The following is a 16925-nucleotide window of genomic DNA, read 5'->3' as shown; positions in this document are numbered from 1 at the left end:
CAGGCTGGCCTCGAACTCACAGAGATCCGCCTGCCTCTGCCTCCCGAGTGCTGGGATTAAAGGCGTGCGCCACCACCGCCCGGCTCTATTTCTTTCTTAATTTAGGATGTGTGTATGGGAGGTTGACCTTGCTCTCTCTCTCCAGTTGTTCTCCACCTTAGTTTTAGAGACAGGGTCTCTCACTGAAGCAGAGCTTACTGATTTGGCTTGACTGGCTGACTAGCAAGTTGCAGAGATCCATTTGTCTCCATCCCTAGTACTGGAGTTATAGATGAGCACTGCCATGCCTAGCTTTTACATAGGTACTGGGGATCCAAACTCAGGTCCTAATGCTTGCATGGCACACACTTAGTCAAGTGTCTTCCCAACTCAACTCTGTCTTCCCTTCCCTTTCTCTGTCTGCCTCTGGATGCTTACGTGAGAAAACCACAAATTCTACCTGCCCCAGTCTGAGGTTCTACTATTTTTTTTTTTTTTTTTTGTTAAAGTAGCTTAGACTGTACCCTGACCATCTTCTTCTCATAGTAGCTGCTCCATTTCATACAGGATTTTAGAGAATATGTAGGGTAAGACAGAAACATGGATAAGTTAATTGAAATTCACTCCACATTAGAATAAGAAGCTAAAGGACCAGGGAGGTAGTTTAGCATGTACAAGGCTCTGAGTTTGTCTCCCTAGCACAGCAAGAAGGGAGGGAGGAAGGGAGGGGACAGACAGAAGAGAGAGGAGAAGAAGGTGGGAGGGAAAGATGTGTGTGTGTAGGAGGAGAGAGAGAGCAAAGCCAGGCCATGGGGACAGAAGAGGAAGCTGGGTGGGAGATATGTAAAGTTCACATGAATTCAGGAGATGGATTCTGGAGCCACCTCTGAACTTCCTAGCCAAGAGAAGGATGCACTGTTGATTATATAATCACCCCTGTGAAAAAGTCCTGAAATAATTTACACTGATGAAAACGTAAGAGCCCATCCCCCTTGAGCCACAGCAGCTGCTCTGCTCTGAACCATCTGAAGCATCCCAGAGTCTGCACCTTTAAGGCTGCACAATGACAGTCTCAAAGGAAACTGTCACACTCTTAGAGATGACTCAGTCCAAGTGGCACAGCTGCCTTTCCAGGGGCCTCAGGAAGAACTCCAGGCTGGTCGCTGTGGCTGCCTGGCCTACCAGGGCCTCTCTCCAGATCCCATGGTAACAGGTGAGGGTCCCCTATCCTCACTTGGCACACTTCAGTGCATCTGAATGGTCTTTACCTCTTCTGAACTTCCAGGAAGAAAGAATCGGTCTTTTTCATCTGCAGTTCATATATGGCCCGGAGAATGTGCAGAGGAGCGTTGAGGGCATCATGAGCCATCTGGAGGGATGGGAGAAGGCAAAACACAGACAAGGATATGTGCCTTAAGACATGAACAATGTGCACTCTGAAGTACAAAACAGAATTTCAAGTCACCCCAGGTTGCAGCTGAAGAACACTATGTGGGTACTTGAAAAAAGCGTGGCAAATTGTGAGTACTAAGATATGAACTATAAAATATGCATTCCCACTTTAGGGGCTAGAGAGATGGCTCAGTGGTTAAAAATGCTGATTGCTCTTTCAGAGGACCTGGGTTCAGTTCCCAGTACCCACATGGTGGCTCAGAACTACCTATAACTCCAGTTTCAGGGGATTCACTACCCTTTCTGGGCCTCCGCAGGCTCCTGCATGCATATGGTGCATATAAAATCACGTAAGTACACACCATGCACATAAAATAAATAAATAAATCTTAAAGCCACTACAAAGATAGGGCTCTACTATCCTTCTGGATCTTTTTTGTATTCAACAGACTAAGCAGTTAAAAAGGTTATTTAGCTGGGTGGTGGTGGCACACACTTTTAATCTCAGCAGGGGCAGGCGGATCTCTGTGAATTTGAGGCCAGCCTGGTCTACAGAGCAAGATCCAGGATACGTACTAAAATTACACAGAGGAAACCCTGTCTCAAAAACAAACAAACAAAAAAAAAGGTTTTTAATTTATTTATGTGAATGGACGTTGTACCTGCATGCTTGTCTGTGCCCCATGTGTGTGCCTAGTACCCGTAGAAGGCATTAAAGGGCGTCAGGTCCCCTGGAACTGAAGTTAACAGACAGTTGTGAGCTCTCATTTGAGTGCTGGAATCCAACCTGGGTCCTCTGAAGAACAGCAGTACCACTAAGCTCTTGAACCGCTAAGCTCTCTCTCCAGGCCTGGACTTGTTTAGGTTGATGTCCAACCGAGTCCGAAGGGAAGCCACCCCTCCGACACCTGTGCCCCATTCCCATGATGGCCAGTGAACATACCAAGAAGCATATTCTGGTGGGTTCATCCAAGCTTTCAAGAGGGTCTAGTTTTTTCTGCTCTGGTTCTCCAGGGCTACTAACTGGCCGGTCCACTTCTTCCTCTTGGTCCCCTCGCTCATCCAGCTCCAGGTCTCCATGTTCAGTCAGAGTGTTGATCTCCTTTTTTGAAGAGTACAGCATGATGGACAGAATCTACATACAAAGTCAGGCAAGCAGAGCAGAGAGATGAGTTCAGTGAGCGAGATGACAACATTGTGGTGGTATTGTATTCCCCAAAATATTGTGCACTCTAATAAACTTATCTGGGCTCAGAGACAGAACAGCATTAAACATAGAGGTTAGGCAGTGGTAGCACACGTCTTTAATCCTATCACTTGGGAGGCAGAGATCCATGCGGATCTCTGTGAGTTTAAAGCCACACTGGAAACAGCCAGGCATGGTGACTCATGCCTTTAATCCCAGGAAGTGAGGGCAGAAGCAGAAAGGTATATAAGGTGTGAGGACCAGTAACTGGAGCTAGTTAAGCTTTTAGGCTTTTGAGCAGCACAGTTCAGCTGAGATTCATTTGGATGAGGACTCAGAGGCTTCCAGTCTGAGGAAACAGGATCAGCTGAGAAATTGGCGAGGTGAGGAAGCTGTGGCTTGTTCTGCTTCTCTGATCTTCCAGCATTCACCCCAATATCTGACTCTGGGTTTGTTTTTATTAGTAAGACCATTTAAGATTCGTGCTACATGACATAGTTCTTTAATCCTGTAAGGGTCTATGAAATTTACCCTAACTTTAAGATAGCAGAATTCACATGGAGAGTATGTGATTAGTAAAGGAACATGAAAACATGTTCAACTAATAATAGGACTTGAGTTCAATTCCTAGAACCCACATGGCACCTTACAACCATGTGTAACCAAAGTCCAGGAGAGCTGATGTCCTCTTCTGGCCTCTGTGGGCACCAGGCATTCAAGCAGTGCATACATAGTTGCAGGCACACCACCACACATACAATTTCCCTTAGACCTAAGCAGAGTCTGTCGTAGTCAGAGCTGGTTCTTCCAATGCAGGCATCTGTGAAGTGAGGGTGAGGGGCACGGCACAGCCTTGTAGCACTGCCCCATACACTAGAAGCTAGCACCTGACCTTGAAAAGCCTCTGGGAACCATAAGAATTCCACTAAGAACATCTGAGGTCTCAAAGGAGAAACAATAAAATGAAATTATCGACTGAAATCCTACATAAGATAAACATGTGTGGTCATATTTAGAAACTGATTTTAGCTCAAAGGAACTTTATAGGGAAATAATAATTCAAAAACACATTTTATTATCATGATTTAATGGTCAATTATGTGTTTCCACAAAATACTTCTCCAAGATTCTTTGAACAAACACCCAATTCATTTTCCTGCCAGGGGAGGACAGGTGTCAGGATCCCTAATTCAGGAAGAGAGAATCAAGGCTGGGTTTAAGAGCCGCACGGAATGAGAGTGCACAGGGAGGAACTGGCCGGAACAGGCCAGCTCTGCTCCAGGGTGTGATCGACAGGGCAGCCCTCCTCCTCACCTCCAGGTCCCGGAGCAGCCAGGTCTTACTGAAGCCCGTCCCTTTGCTGCACTTCTTCACCAGCAGCTTCAGCAGGTCGCTCTGCAGGAAAGTGGCATGGGTCTCCTCAAAACCGTGAGCCTGCCAAGAGAGGGATTTGCAGGTGCTACAGAGAGAAGACTAATGTCGGCAGAGCGCCAGCCTTTTCCAGAGCTGATGGTCCAACGGTCCTTCCAGGGAAATTCCGGTCAGTAAGAAAGCACTTGAATCTTCCCATGAGCCACTGCCCCTCGTTCACTCTGTGTTCTTTCACTAAACACACACTTCTGAAACCCATTTTTATGTCACTTCCAAAAAGGCTTGAGGCTGAAGTCCAAGCCCCAACCATGGCTGATAGGGTCCTACAAGGCCCTCTGCCTGCTGCTTTGGTCTCATCCCCTTGCTGCACTATCTTAAAGATCTAGAGGTCCTTCTGCTCCATGACCATCATGCCTGGTCCACTTCAAGGCCTGAAACTTGCTATTCTTTCTGTCCATGTTACCCAAGGCTAGTTCCATATCTGCCACCTCCAATTTCCCCCCTTCCAAAGGCTTTCTGATGACTGTATGGAGGCATGCCTCCTCTGGCTTGGGATACCCCAAGCCTCATGAGAGCACAGCCCTTCTTTCCAGCTCACCACTGTACTTGGCTCTTGGTGCTCAACAATATTAACTGACTGAGTACTCGTGGTGGTGCACACCTTAATCCTAGCATTTGGGAAGTAGAGGCAGGCAGACTCTGAGTATGAGGTCAAGCTGGTCCATATAGCAAGTTCCAGTCCAGCCAGGGCTACCTAACGAATACCTGTCTCAACAAACAAACAAAACTAAATAAGGATTTCGGAGTTCTGCCATCAGGAAGTTCCTTTCCCTTCTCTATTATAGTGGAAACAGTGAAACACACCACATTGTGAAACATGTCAGAAACTAAACAACTAGCAGATGAATGGGCTCGGCTGACAATGACACCTTCTCAGGGCTGCCCACAGCTGGAGAGCCAAGCAGACAAGTCTCTGGTGGTGCCTGAGTTGTCCCCTTGCTCCACCATCCAATGACCTCCCTACCAGAGCCATCACTGAACACTTGGGTGTCAAGGGGCAACAAACTTCAGCTGAGACCCTTTCCAGGACAGCTCTGTAAGGAAGAGCATCCTGCAAGTAACCTCAATGTATTTCCTTGAAAGATCCTCACAGCCCTCCAGCCCACTAAGGCCCCCAAAGTCATCAGGGGTCAGGGCTTCTCTCCACCCCAAATACCACTCAACTCTCACCTAGCTGCTTCCTCCCAGCCTAATGGTCACATTGATCCCTTGAAGCTCCTTGGGATACTGGCTCCCTTTATTCCTCCCTCAATTCCTGTGATAACCTAAAAGAGCTCCTGTTGGGCATGAAGTGAAAAAAATTTCAGCCCCGTTTTCTTCCCCCAGACAGGATTATGTTTCTGTGAAGCCACAGTATCAGAGTCCATGAAACAATATTTAAAAAACTGAGAGGGCTGGAGAGATGGCTCAGCAGTTAAGAACACTGACTGCTCTTCCAGATGGACCCAGGTTCAATTCCCAGCACCCACATGGCAGTTCACAACTGTCTGTAACTCCAGTTCCAAGGGGCCTGACACCCATGGCAAAACACCAATGCACAAATAGAATAGAAATAAAATTAAAAAACAAAAAACAAAAAAACTGAGAGTTGACAGGTGGTGGTGGAACATGTTTTTAATCCCAGAACTCTGGAGGCAGAGGCAGGTGGATCTCTGTGTCGTTCAAGGCCAGCCTGGGCAACAAAGTGAGTGCTAGGACAGCCAAGGTTACACAGGAGAAATCCTGTCTCAAAAACAACAAACAAACAAACAAACAAACAAAATAAAAACTAAGACTCAAAACACTGGGAAAATTCTTTCTTCCTTAAAGTTATCCTTGTATAAGGTCTCAAGCATTTCTAAAAAGAACCCATTGTTAACCATTCATCCAAATCAGTTGGCATTTCCTCCTTGTTAATCCCCTGCAGATGTCAAATCATAGGTAGGCTTGTACACATGGAAGAGGTTCACCATTACCTTTAGTGTTTTATATAAACCTTTGAGGGCCAAGGACAGGACCCAGGTTGCTTCCACTGCCTCGGGACAATGGCTGTCCATGTTGGTTTGCAGAAGGTGACTGGCAATAAAGGCAAAGTGTTGGGAGTACTGGCTCAGCTGGGCCTGCGAGGTGCCACACTCTTGTCCTCCTCCCTTCTGGACCAGCTGGTAGTCCTTCACTGAAGCATCATGTCACAAAGGAAAAGAAAGGCACAAAGTGTGCAGTTAGTGTCCTCTGCAGCCAGGCTTCTCCACAGGCCTCACTTAAGCAAGGACTGCAGAAACAATCTCCCAGCCTCAGTGTAGCCACTGTATTTAAGCCCAGTTTGCAGGTGAGCACAAAAGTGGTATGGGACCACCTGTCCATGGGGAAACCATGAGGGACAAGTTACAGTGCAAAATTCTTATTACTGTGTACAAGCAGGTCATCATCAAAGGTGTTGTGATGGCTGTTCTTGGTTGTCAATTTGATTACATTTGGGATTAACTAAAACTCAAGTGGCTGGGCACACCTGTGAGGGACTTTTTCCTTAATTAAATCATCTGAAATGGGAAGAACTACTTTAAACTCAGATCTTTTGAGGTAGGACGATACACCTTTAATCTGGGCCACACCCTCTGCTGGCAGCCTATAAAAGGACAAGGAAGAAGGAAGCTTGCTCTCTTTGTCTGATGGCCCTCAGTCTCCCTGGCATGTCCATCATCCCTTTACTGGCATTAGAGTCTGCTTCTTTGGGATTCTGGTACATACTGAAGATCAGCTGAGACATCCAGTCTCATTGACTGAACAACTACTAGATTCTTGGACCTTCTATTGATAGAGAACCATTGTTGGACTAGCTGGACCACAGCCTGTAAGTCATTCTCATAAACCCCGCCCTCTCCCCCTACATCATCCTATCAGTTCTGTTCCTCTAGAGACCCTGATCAATGCAGATTTTGGTACCAGAAGTGGTTCTAGAGCAACAGAAGTATAAGGATGAATTTAAGTATTGAAACTAGGCTTTCCAATTTGCCAATACCTACAGTTACTGAAGCCCTCCTAGAAGCTCAGAGTACTGAAAGCCTATGGTGTGAACTATTTTACAAACTAAAGGAGACAAGTGCATTTGATTATCCTAATTCAACAACTGTGATGTGAAAGGCCACAGATTTGGTGACTCTGTATATAAAACTTTTGACAGTCTGCGAAAAAATGAGGAAAATGATGCTAGTTGGTTGCTTCTGCTTCTCTGGATAAACTGACAGAGGAAAAGAATGAGCCCCATGATAAAATTAACCAGCTCCTAGCATCTCAAAATATGGTGAGGGACACCAATGAACTTAGTGGTAATACAGACTATTTCCAGAGGTGCATAAACAGTCTAGAAGTTTCTAAGTGTGCCCTGAAAGTGAATTGTCTCTCCAGCAGCCACAGAGTTTGTTGCAGAAAATCAGAACAAAACCCCACTATAAGCTTGGCTGAATTACAGCAAAAACTCAAGTCCCAGCCTCAGAGGGTGTTGGTAGTTAAAGTTAGGGTATTAATTGGTAAAAAAAATGGGATACTGTAACTTGGGATGGAGACATGTGGGAGGACCCCATTGAAGCTGAGAACTTTGAATCCTCAGAAGGGTTTGTCTCACCTGAAGGAGTAGTCTCTCCACCCTCAGCAGATTTCACTCCCACCCCCTGAAATACTGCCCTTTTCATGTTTGACTGAGGAAATTAACCCTTCATTGTCTGCTAAACCAGCAGTGGCTTTCTCTGAAGATGCAGGAAAGGCAACACTGATGTCCTCAGGGTCTATCAATAGCTGCCTCTAGACCTATAACCAGACTTAAGGCTAAGCAGGCTCCTAGAGGGGAGATAGAAAGTGTAGTCTATAAGTAGGTGTGCTACAATACTAAAGAACTCAGTTTGCTAATTCATTCAAGCAGAAGCCTTGGGAGTGTGTGCAGGAATGGATTTTAAGGGTGTAGGCTAATGGCAGAAGGAACAAAAGTGGATAAGGCCCACTGAGTGGAGAATCTAGGCTTAATATGGATGCAGTTAAAGGCATCTCAAGTTTGTTTTAATGGTTGGCTGAAGCATTTATCAAGAGATGGCCTGCTGAGGAGGAGATGGAGATGCCTGCTAACCCTTGGCTTAGCATTGATGAAAGGATTTTTTGTTGTTGTTTTTGTTTTGTTTTGTTTTTCAAGACAGGGTTTCTCTGTGTAGTTTTGGTACCTGTCCTGGATCTCGCTCTGTAGACCAGGCTGGCCTCGAACTCACAGAGATCCAACTGGCTCTGCCTCCTGAGTGCTGGGATTAAAGGCATGCACCACCACCCAGCTGATGAAAGGATTTTAAGGCTCAGGGAAATTGCAATGCTAGATCGGGCATACTGTGTAAACCCAATCCTCCACAATGGAAGGCTGAGAAGCCTTGCCCTTCATGAATCCTGTAAGATGTGAAATGGGGAGAGGGGCACCAGCACACTTGAAGAGCTTTGTTGTCCCCCTTTCCTTATGCTGGACCTTGGGGTTGGAGATGCTCACTTGGATGAATCAAATGTTATGGGTTTAACTGGGCCCCTGAAGCAGCAGGGGCCAGGTGGCAGTACTGAATGACCAAAGGCAAGGTGATGGTAGTTATTATAATGGGCAGCATTGACAAAGCAGTGTTGATAATGGCCTGATCCATAATGGGCAGCACAGGCAAAGTGATTTTTATAGTGGCATGACTTGTATGGATCTTTGATACTGGCTAGTCAATCATGGTGTTTCTAGGCATCAGATAGATAAGAAGCCTACTGCATTCTCGTTTGATCTGTATAAAGAGGGGGAAAAAAAATCTCAAACAAATGAAAGAAAGGCTACACTGGATTGTGGCAAAAGGGAGTCTCAGCCCATAAACCAATTTCCAGATGAGCCCGTTTGCAGACCCAGATCCCCTTGGATGAAGGCACTGCCAGATTCCCCTGAGGAAGGACCTTGATAAAATAACCTACAAGTTTTACTGTTAGCCTCTTTCCAGCCCTTCCCCAGAGGGGCCTCTTGTCCTTTACAAGGGTAACTGTACACTGGGGGAAAGGACACAATCGGACTTCCCAGAGTCTATTGGATACTGGATCTGAATTGGTGCTGATTCTGGGAGGGCCCCAAGAAACACTGTGGCCCTCCAGTTAATTGGGGCTTATAGAGGTCAGGTGACCATTGGAGTTTAGGCTGAAATCAAAGTCAACAGTAGGTTTAGTGGGTCCCTGAACTCATCCTGTGGTTATTTCCCCAGGGATTGGGATAGATATACTTAGAAGTTAGCAAATTCTCACATTGGTTCCCTGATCTGTGGAATGGGGGTTATTATCATTGAAAAGGCTAAATAGAAACCTTTAGAATTGCCTTTGCCAGAGAAAATAGTGAACTAAAAATAGCATCATATCCCTGGAAGAACTGCAGAAATAAGTGCCACTGTCAAGAACTTGAAAGATGCAGGGGTGGTGGTTCCTACCACATATCTCTTTAACTCTCCTGTCTGTCCAGTGCAGAAGACAGATGGGTTGGGGAGAATGACAGCTGACTATCGAAAATTCAATCAAGTAATAACTCCAATTGCAGCTGCTGTACCAGATATAGTGTTCTTACTTGAGCAAATTAACATATCTCCTGGTACATGGTATGCAGCTATTGATTTAGTAAATGCCTTTTTCTTGGTACCTGTCCATAAAAACCACCAGAAACAACTTGCTTTCAGTTGGTAAGGCCAGCAGTATACCATCACAGTTTTACCTCAATACATATTAACTCTCCAGCCCTGTGCCATAACTTAGAAGGAATCTTGATCATCTTTCTCTTCCACAAAAACAAACAAACAAACAAACACCACATTGGGGCTAAAAGATTGACGACATTATGTTGACTGGACCAAGTAAGCAGGAGGTAGTAACTACTTTGGACTTATTGGTAATAACACATATGTACATCAAAGGATGGCAAATAAATCCAACCAAAATTCAAGGGCTTTCTATTTCAGTGAAATTTTAAGAATCCAGTGGTGTGGGGCATGCAGAGATAGTCCTTCTAAGGTGAAGGATAAGTTATAGCACCTGGCCCTTCCCACCACCAAGAAAGAAGCACAATGTTTGGTTGGCCTATTTGGATTCTGGAGACAGCACATTCCTCACTTGGGTGTGTTACTCTGGCCCATATACCAAGTGACTTGGAAGGCTGCTAGCTTTAAGAGGGGCCTGGAAAGGAGAAGGCTCTTCAACAGGTCCAGGCTGCAGTGCAGACTGATCTACCACTTGGACTATATGATCCAGTGGACCCGATGGTACTTGAAGTGTCAGTGGCAGATAGGGATGCTGTGTGGAGCCTTTGGCAGAACCCTATAGATGAACCACAGTGGAGGCCCTTAGGATTTTGGAACAAGGCTCTACCATCATCTGCAGACAACTATTCTCCCTTTAAGAGACAGCTCTTGTGACTTAGTGGAAACTGAACATTTGACAACGGGACACCAAATTTCTGTGACCTGAGCTGCCCATCGTGAACTGGGTATTATCTGACCCACCAAGCCATACAGTAGGATGTGCACAGTAGCAATCCATTATCAAATGGAGGTGGTATATACATGATTGGGCCAGAGCAGGTCCTGAAGGCACAAGCAAGTTATATGAAGAGGTTGCCTAAATGCCAATGGTTTATATTCCCATTACAATGCTGTCTACTGCCAAGCATGTACCTATAGCCTAAGAGGTATGCCCTATGATCAGCTGACTGAGGAAGAGAAGACTATAGAGCCTGGGTTACTGATGGTTCTGCACGTCATTCAGGTACCACCCAGAAGCAGACAGCTGCAGTATTACAACCCCTTTCTGGGACAACCCTGAAAGATACTGGTGAAGGGAAATTTTCATAGTGGGCAGAACTTTAGGCAGTACACATGGTCATACATTTTTCTTGGAAGGAGAAATAGCCAGATGTGTGATTATTTACTAGGAACTTAGAAAGAGCAAGATTGAAAAATTGGTGAGAAACACATGTGAGGAAGAAGTGTGTGGATAGATCTCTCCAAATGGAGAAGGATGTGAAGATACTTGTGCCCCAAATAAATCATGGGAGTAAGTCATGTAAGTCACCATGTAAGTCATCAAAGGGTGACTTCGGCAGAGGAGGAGTTCAGTAATCAAGTAGGTAGGATGACCCATTCTGTGGATAGTCAGCCTCTTTCCCCAGACATCTCTGTCATGGGCCCATGAACAAAGTGACCATGGTGGAGAAATGGGGCTATGCATGGGCTCAACAACATGGACTTCCACTCACCAAGGCTGACCTGGCTACACTGCTGCTGAGTGCCAGATCTGCCAACAACAAAGACCAACACTGAGCCCCAGAAATGGCACCATTCCCCAGAGTAGTCAGCCAGCAACCTGGGGGCAGGTTGACTACATTGGACCTCTTCCTCTGTGCAAAGGACAATGCTTTGTCCTTATTGGAGTAGATACTTATTCTGGTTATGGATTTGCCTTTCCTGCACGTGCTTCTGCCAAAACTACCATCCATGGACTTACAGAATGCCTTCTCCACTATCATGTATTCAAATAATCCCTCAGCAGCCAGAGAAATATATACTACAAACAGCAACAAAGATAACAACAGGAGGCCTCATGCCAATTCACAGCAGAATGAGTACAAGCCAGAGAACAACAGAGAGACATCTTTAAAGAATTCAAAGAAAAAAACTATTAGGGGCTGGGGAGTAGCTGTGATGGTAGACTGTAGCCTAGGGTTTGGTCTCCAGCACATTAACCAGGTGTGGTGGTACACGTTGTAACCCCAGCACTGGAGGCAAAAGCAGAAGGACTACAAGTCTAAAGTCATACTTGGTTATATAACAAGTTCAAGGCAGCCTGTGCTATGTGAGATCTACACAAACAAACACACACACACACACAGAGAGAGAGAGAGACAGAGAGACAGAGAATAGCATAACAACAAATAACAAAATATCTCTCAGAATATTTTTATCCAGAAAAGTTACGTTTCATAAAGATTTTACTTTTAATTATGTGTATACATGTCTGCCAGTGTGAGGGTTTGTATATGTAAGTACAGTGTTCATGGAGACTAGGAGAGAGTGCTGGGTCCCCTGGAGCTGGAGTTATAGGTGGTTGTGAGCCATTGGATATGGGTGCTGGGAACCAAACCTGGTCCTCTGCATGAGCTCTTAACTGCTGAACCATTTCTCCAGCCCCAGAAAAATAATCTTTCAAAGACAAAGTCAAAGCTGGGAGTGGTAGTGCGCACCTGTGATACCAGCACTTGGGAGAGAAAGGCAGGAAGACTCCAACTTCAAGGCCAACCAGGCTATCTGTGAGAGTCAGTCTCAAAAACAAGGCCAAGGTCAGAACAAATATTTGTGTGGCAAAGGACATGGACTAAAGGAAATGCTAAGGAAGTGTTTCACACCAGGGAAAATTATACTAGATGGACTTCTGAATCTACAAAAGCCAATGAAGAACACCAGAAATAGTAAATATGTAATTGAGTATGCATTGTTTTCACTTAAAAATCCCTGTAATAATAACTCACATTGCAAAGAAAACATTATGTACTGTGAGATTTATATCACGTAGAATAAAAAGCATGACTACAATAACACAGAGTGAGGCAGACATGGGGCACAAATGCACTATTTCTACACAGTTGCAAAGTGGAATAACACCTGAAGACAGACAGTACAGGTGTGCAGAACAAACCACAGGGCCATCTCCCAAGTGCTGACCAAAGTACTCACTGCTGTGACACCAGAGCAACAGAGTTAGCACCAATAGCAGACATGAAATGAATCTTTAGAAAATAGGAAAAGTCAATCCAAAAGAAGGCAGGAGAAGAACAAAGAACCAAGAGCAGAGACAAATGGAGACTAAGCAAGGAGACAGCAGACTTAAACTCAATCAGCCATCAAATGCCTGAATAAGTATTGAAAGGAAGGGACCGTCACATGGGATTAAAAAGAAGACTGACCATATGCTATCTATAAGAAATCAATTTATGTGTTCACTATGCTTATTTATTACTATTTTATCTAAGACAAGGTCTCATTATGCAGTCCAGACTGGCCTCAAACTCACTAGCAGGCTGATCTTGATTGTGTGATTCTCCTGCCTCAGTGCTGAGGTTACAGACATATACCACCACACTGCATAAGAAATCCACTTATTTGAAAGATTTGAGCTGTTGAGAGGGTTCAGTGGATAACGGCATTTGCCACTAAGCCTGACAATCTGAGTTCAATCCCTAGGGCCTCAGGTTATGATAAAATGAGAAGTGACTCTCACAAGTTTGTCCTCTGATCTCCACATATGTGTGTATATGCACAGGAGCATGTGTGTGTGCATACACAAATAAATAAATGTAATTTAAAAAGATTAAACAATCACATGCAGGAACAAGAACTGAGGCATCTTCATTGGTTTCATAGCATGCAAGGATTAGACTATTTTTTTTTCCATTCTTAGAAGACATAATTAAGCTTAGGACCTGTTTTCCTTTTCCTGGTTTTGACGTCGACAATTACAGCTCTATTCTTCTCAGTGAAGTGCTTCAAGATGATCACATTATGGGGCTCATTGGCGTTATCCATATAAACACAGCGGGTTCCCACACAGAGGACCTAGATCATTGATGCAGGAAGAGGCACTTAGTTAGGCACAAGCTCAGTCCCTTTTGCATGCTCTTCTACAAGCACACATGGATAGGGGTCTTCTCATCCCCAAGTCCAAAGGATTGTGTGCAGAGCTGGCACAAAATTAGTTTAGGCGCTTGTCATAGCTTTATAGCTCCTCATCCCAGTCAGATGAGGCATACAAAATGAGCAAGATCAACATGAGTGCCAGAGTGAAGTTCTTTATAACTGAATATATTATAGTTACCTACTATTCAAAGCTAGTAAAATTAATCAAATGTCTAACTATTGACAATGCAAGTCTAACAACTGCACAATTCTGAAAAATATATCAAGACTATAAAAGCAAATCATGCAACTAAAAAAATTTTCCAAAACCATTACAGACACACACACACACACACACACACACACACACACACACTCTAGAGACCTGGGCGAACAGGCCTTCAGATGCTGTACCTGGGGGAAGCCGACAAGCACCAGCAGGGTAAAGATGTTGGTGTGCTTCAGCTGGAAAGGCAGCTGCTTGATGCAGTGATCTGTGAAGGTGGCAATGACGTCCCGCCACAATGGGGCATTGTTGAGTGACCGAAGGATCTCTGCCATGGAGCAGGCCCAGTCCAAGCCCACTCGGCTAGAAGGCAAGATTTCCAATGTTAGGTGGCAGTGTGTGAGGCTACACCTTCACAAACATCACAGCTCAGTGTCCCAGGTAGAGTTAGACTCATGTAAAGAACCATCCATTACTTAGCTTAAAAACTACCAGAATGCTTTTCACATAAAGGTAAGTGAAAACAACAACAAAATCAAGATCTGTTATTTATTTATTTTTTTTAAGGTTTATTTATTATGTATACAGTGTTCTGTCTGCATGCCAGAAGAGGGCGCCAGATATCAATACAGATGGTTGTGAGCCACTATGTGGTTGCTGGGAATTGAACTCATGACCTCTGGAAGAGCAGCTAGTGCTCTTAACCATTGAACCATCTCTCCAGCCCAAGATCTGTTACTTATATACTCAGCCTACAAACTCAATCTACAACTACATTCTCAAATATCTCTAAAACAGTGGTTCTCAACCTGTGAGTCATGACCCCTTTGCGGGGGGGTCAACTGACCCTTTCACAGAGGTCATCTAAGACCATCTGAAGGGCTGGAGAGATGGCTCAGCAGTTAAGAGCACTGGCTGTTCTTCCAGAGGACCCAGGTTCAATTCCCAGCATCCACATGGCAGCTCACAACTGTCTGTAACTAAAGTTCCAGGGGATCAAAAACCCTCACAGTGACGTACATGCAGGCAAAACACCAATGCACAGAAGACATTTTTTTTTTTCATAAAATAAAGATATTTACATTATGATTTATAACAGCAGCAAAATTACAGGTATAAAGTAGCAATGAAAGTAATTTTATGGTTGGGGGTCACCACAACACGAGGAGCTATATTAAAGGACTGCAGCATTAGGAACCTAGGTTGAAAACCACTGCTCTAGAATGTTATCTTCACATACCATATACAAATACATTCATATTCACAGTCATACTCAGAAAGGAGCTTAGAGATGTATGTGGTACAAATCAAGGTCATTTTTCCTTCTTTATTTCATTTCAAATTTGGTATTATGATTGTTATTTTTATAATGAAAACGGATTTTTCAACCTCAATGCCTATACTTACTTTTCTCAGGAAAAAATCTACCAGAATAGATCTCTTGAGAGCTGACTGGCAGGTCCTGACTGCTGAGGCTTCTCAGCTACTTTAGCGTGGAGTTCCTAGTTGAATTCTCAGAGAAAAGCCTCAGCACTGCAGCACACTCATCAACACTAGCCCTTCGCTCTCAGTGAACAGCACAAAGGGCGGAGTGGAGGCTGGTATATGAAAACCAAGGTTACCTGTCCAGGCAGACAGCTCCCAGGCTGAAGAGCAGGTGGGTGGTCTTCCAGCCATCTGGTACAATGCCATTGTCTGCTGTAGCAAACAGGTTGTGTTTGGCTGAAAGGACCTTGATGACTGCAGTGTCTACCTCTGCTGGCAAAAGACGGACAATTAACTGGCCCAGAAGACCCAGGGTGAGGTGGTAGGTTTCATTCAGGTGGCCTGCATTAGAGATGACGACCTGAAACATGAGTGGAAGGACGTGCTCCAGGTCTATCAGGGGGACTGTGGGACCCTGTCAACAGAGAGGGGAAATCTCCTTAGTACAAAATCCAATCAGCCACAGGATCTACACATGCCACCCATTCAAGTGTTACAACTGCCTAATTCCAGTTTCAAAAATGGCGTGTGTATAATCAACTGTAAAGAAAATGAATATGCTCAGGTATCATCTTATCCTACTTTTTTAAATTTAATTTTTTTGAGTGTATATGTGATTATGCATATGTATGTGCTGGTACCTCTGGAGCCCAGAGATGGCACTAGATCCCCTGGAGTCGGAGTTACAGGAGGTGTTAAACCTCTGGACAAGAGTGCTGGGAACCAAACTCTGGTCCTCTTCAAGAGTAGGAAGTGCTCTAAATTGCTGAGCCCTGTCTCCAACCCCCTTCTTATCCCACTTCTAATATTCCTTTACCCTTAAAGTAAACAAAACATTTGCTCTTTTCTTCCTTTCTTGATAATGTCCTATACGAAGAATTCAAAAATAAATAAAATTCAGACTGTCCATCATAGTTCCCTTCTGACCCACCAATGCCAAGGAAGTAACAAATATTAACAGTTGGATAGACAGTTTGTCAACCTCTCTCTTCATACACATTTATAGGTAATGCCTGTAAATTATTTTCTCTCCCTCCCTCCTTCCCCCTCTTCCTCCCTCCCACATGAGTGTATGTGTGTGGAGTGTGTGTGTGTGTGTGTGTGTGTGTGTGTGTGTGTGTGTGCATGTGCGTGTACCATAGCACATGTGGGGGCCAAGGGAAAATCTCCAGTGTTGGTCCATGTCTTGTACCTCGTTTGAGACAGGGTCTCTTCATTGTTTGCTTCTGTATATGTCAGGCTGGCTTTGCCTATGGGCTTCCGGGGATTCTTCTGTCTCCACCCGCCCCACTCTCCATGAGGAGATGCATGTTAGTTATTGTATCCAACTCTGAGTGGGTTCTGGGGTCCTCAAACTTGCATGGTAAGTACTTCACCCACCAATCATCTTCTCAGCCCTATTTTTCTTTCTTTAAATACTGTCTGCATTTTACTTGGCTTCCAATGCTTATTATTAAAAATGCCATTTGGAAAACAGCTGACTACATTTCTACACGCTTAAACCATTTATTATTTTCCATAGGAAAAAACAGAAAACAAGAGACCCTCT

At 44.5% G+C, this 16925-nt stretch overlaps 1 protein-coding gene across 2 annotated transcripts in view; it reads right to left on the bottom strand.

Moving 5' to 3' along the window:
• The window catches only part of Zzef1 (zinc finger ZZ-type and EF-hand domain containing 1), a 131339-nt gene that overhangs the window by 15585 nt on the left and 98829 nt on the right, over positions 1–16925 (bottom strand). For both annotated transcript variants that reach the window (XM_028888687.2, XM_028888689.2), the window contains exons 40-46: positions 15514–15791; positions 14080–14254; positions 13473–13605; positions 5944–6143; positions 3872–3991; positions 2315–2506; positions 1248–1348 (exon numbers count right to left, since the gene is read on the bottom strand). In XM_028888687.2, coding sequence (XP_028744520.1) covers positions 1248–1348; positions 2315–2506; positions 3872–3991; positions 5944–6143; positions 13473–13605; positions 14080–14254; positions 15514–15791 — 1199 coding nt within the window. The remainder of the gene's footprint in view (positions 1–1247; positions 1349–2314; positions 2507–3871; positions 3992–5943; positions 6144–13472; positions 13606–14079; positions 14255–15513; positions 15792–16925) is intronic.

The sequence above is a fragment of the Peromyscus leucopus genome, chromosome 8b (genome assembly GCF_004664715.2).
Source record: "Peromyscus leucopus breed LL Stock chromosome 8b, UCI_PerLeu_2.1, whole genome shotgun sequence".
Lineage (NCBI taxonomy): Eukaryota > Metazoa > Chordata > Mammalia > Rodentia > Cricetidae > Peromyscus > Peromyscus leucopus.
Note: the sequence above shows the minus strand (reverse complement) of the source record. Positions and strands in the feature narration are given on the sequence as shown.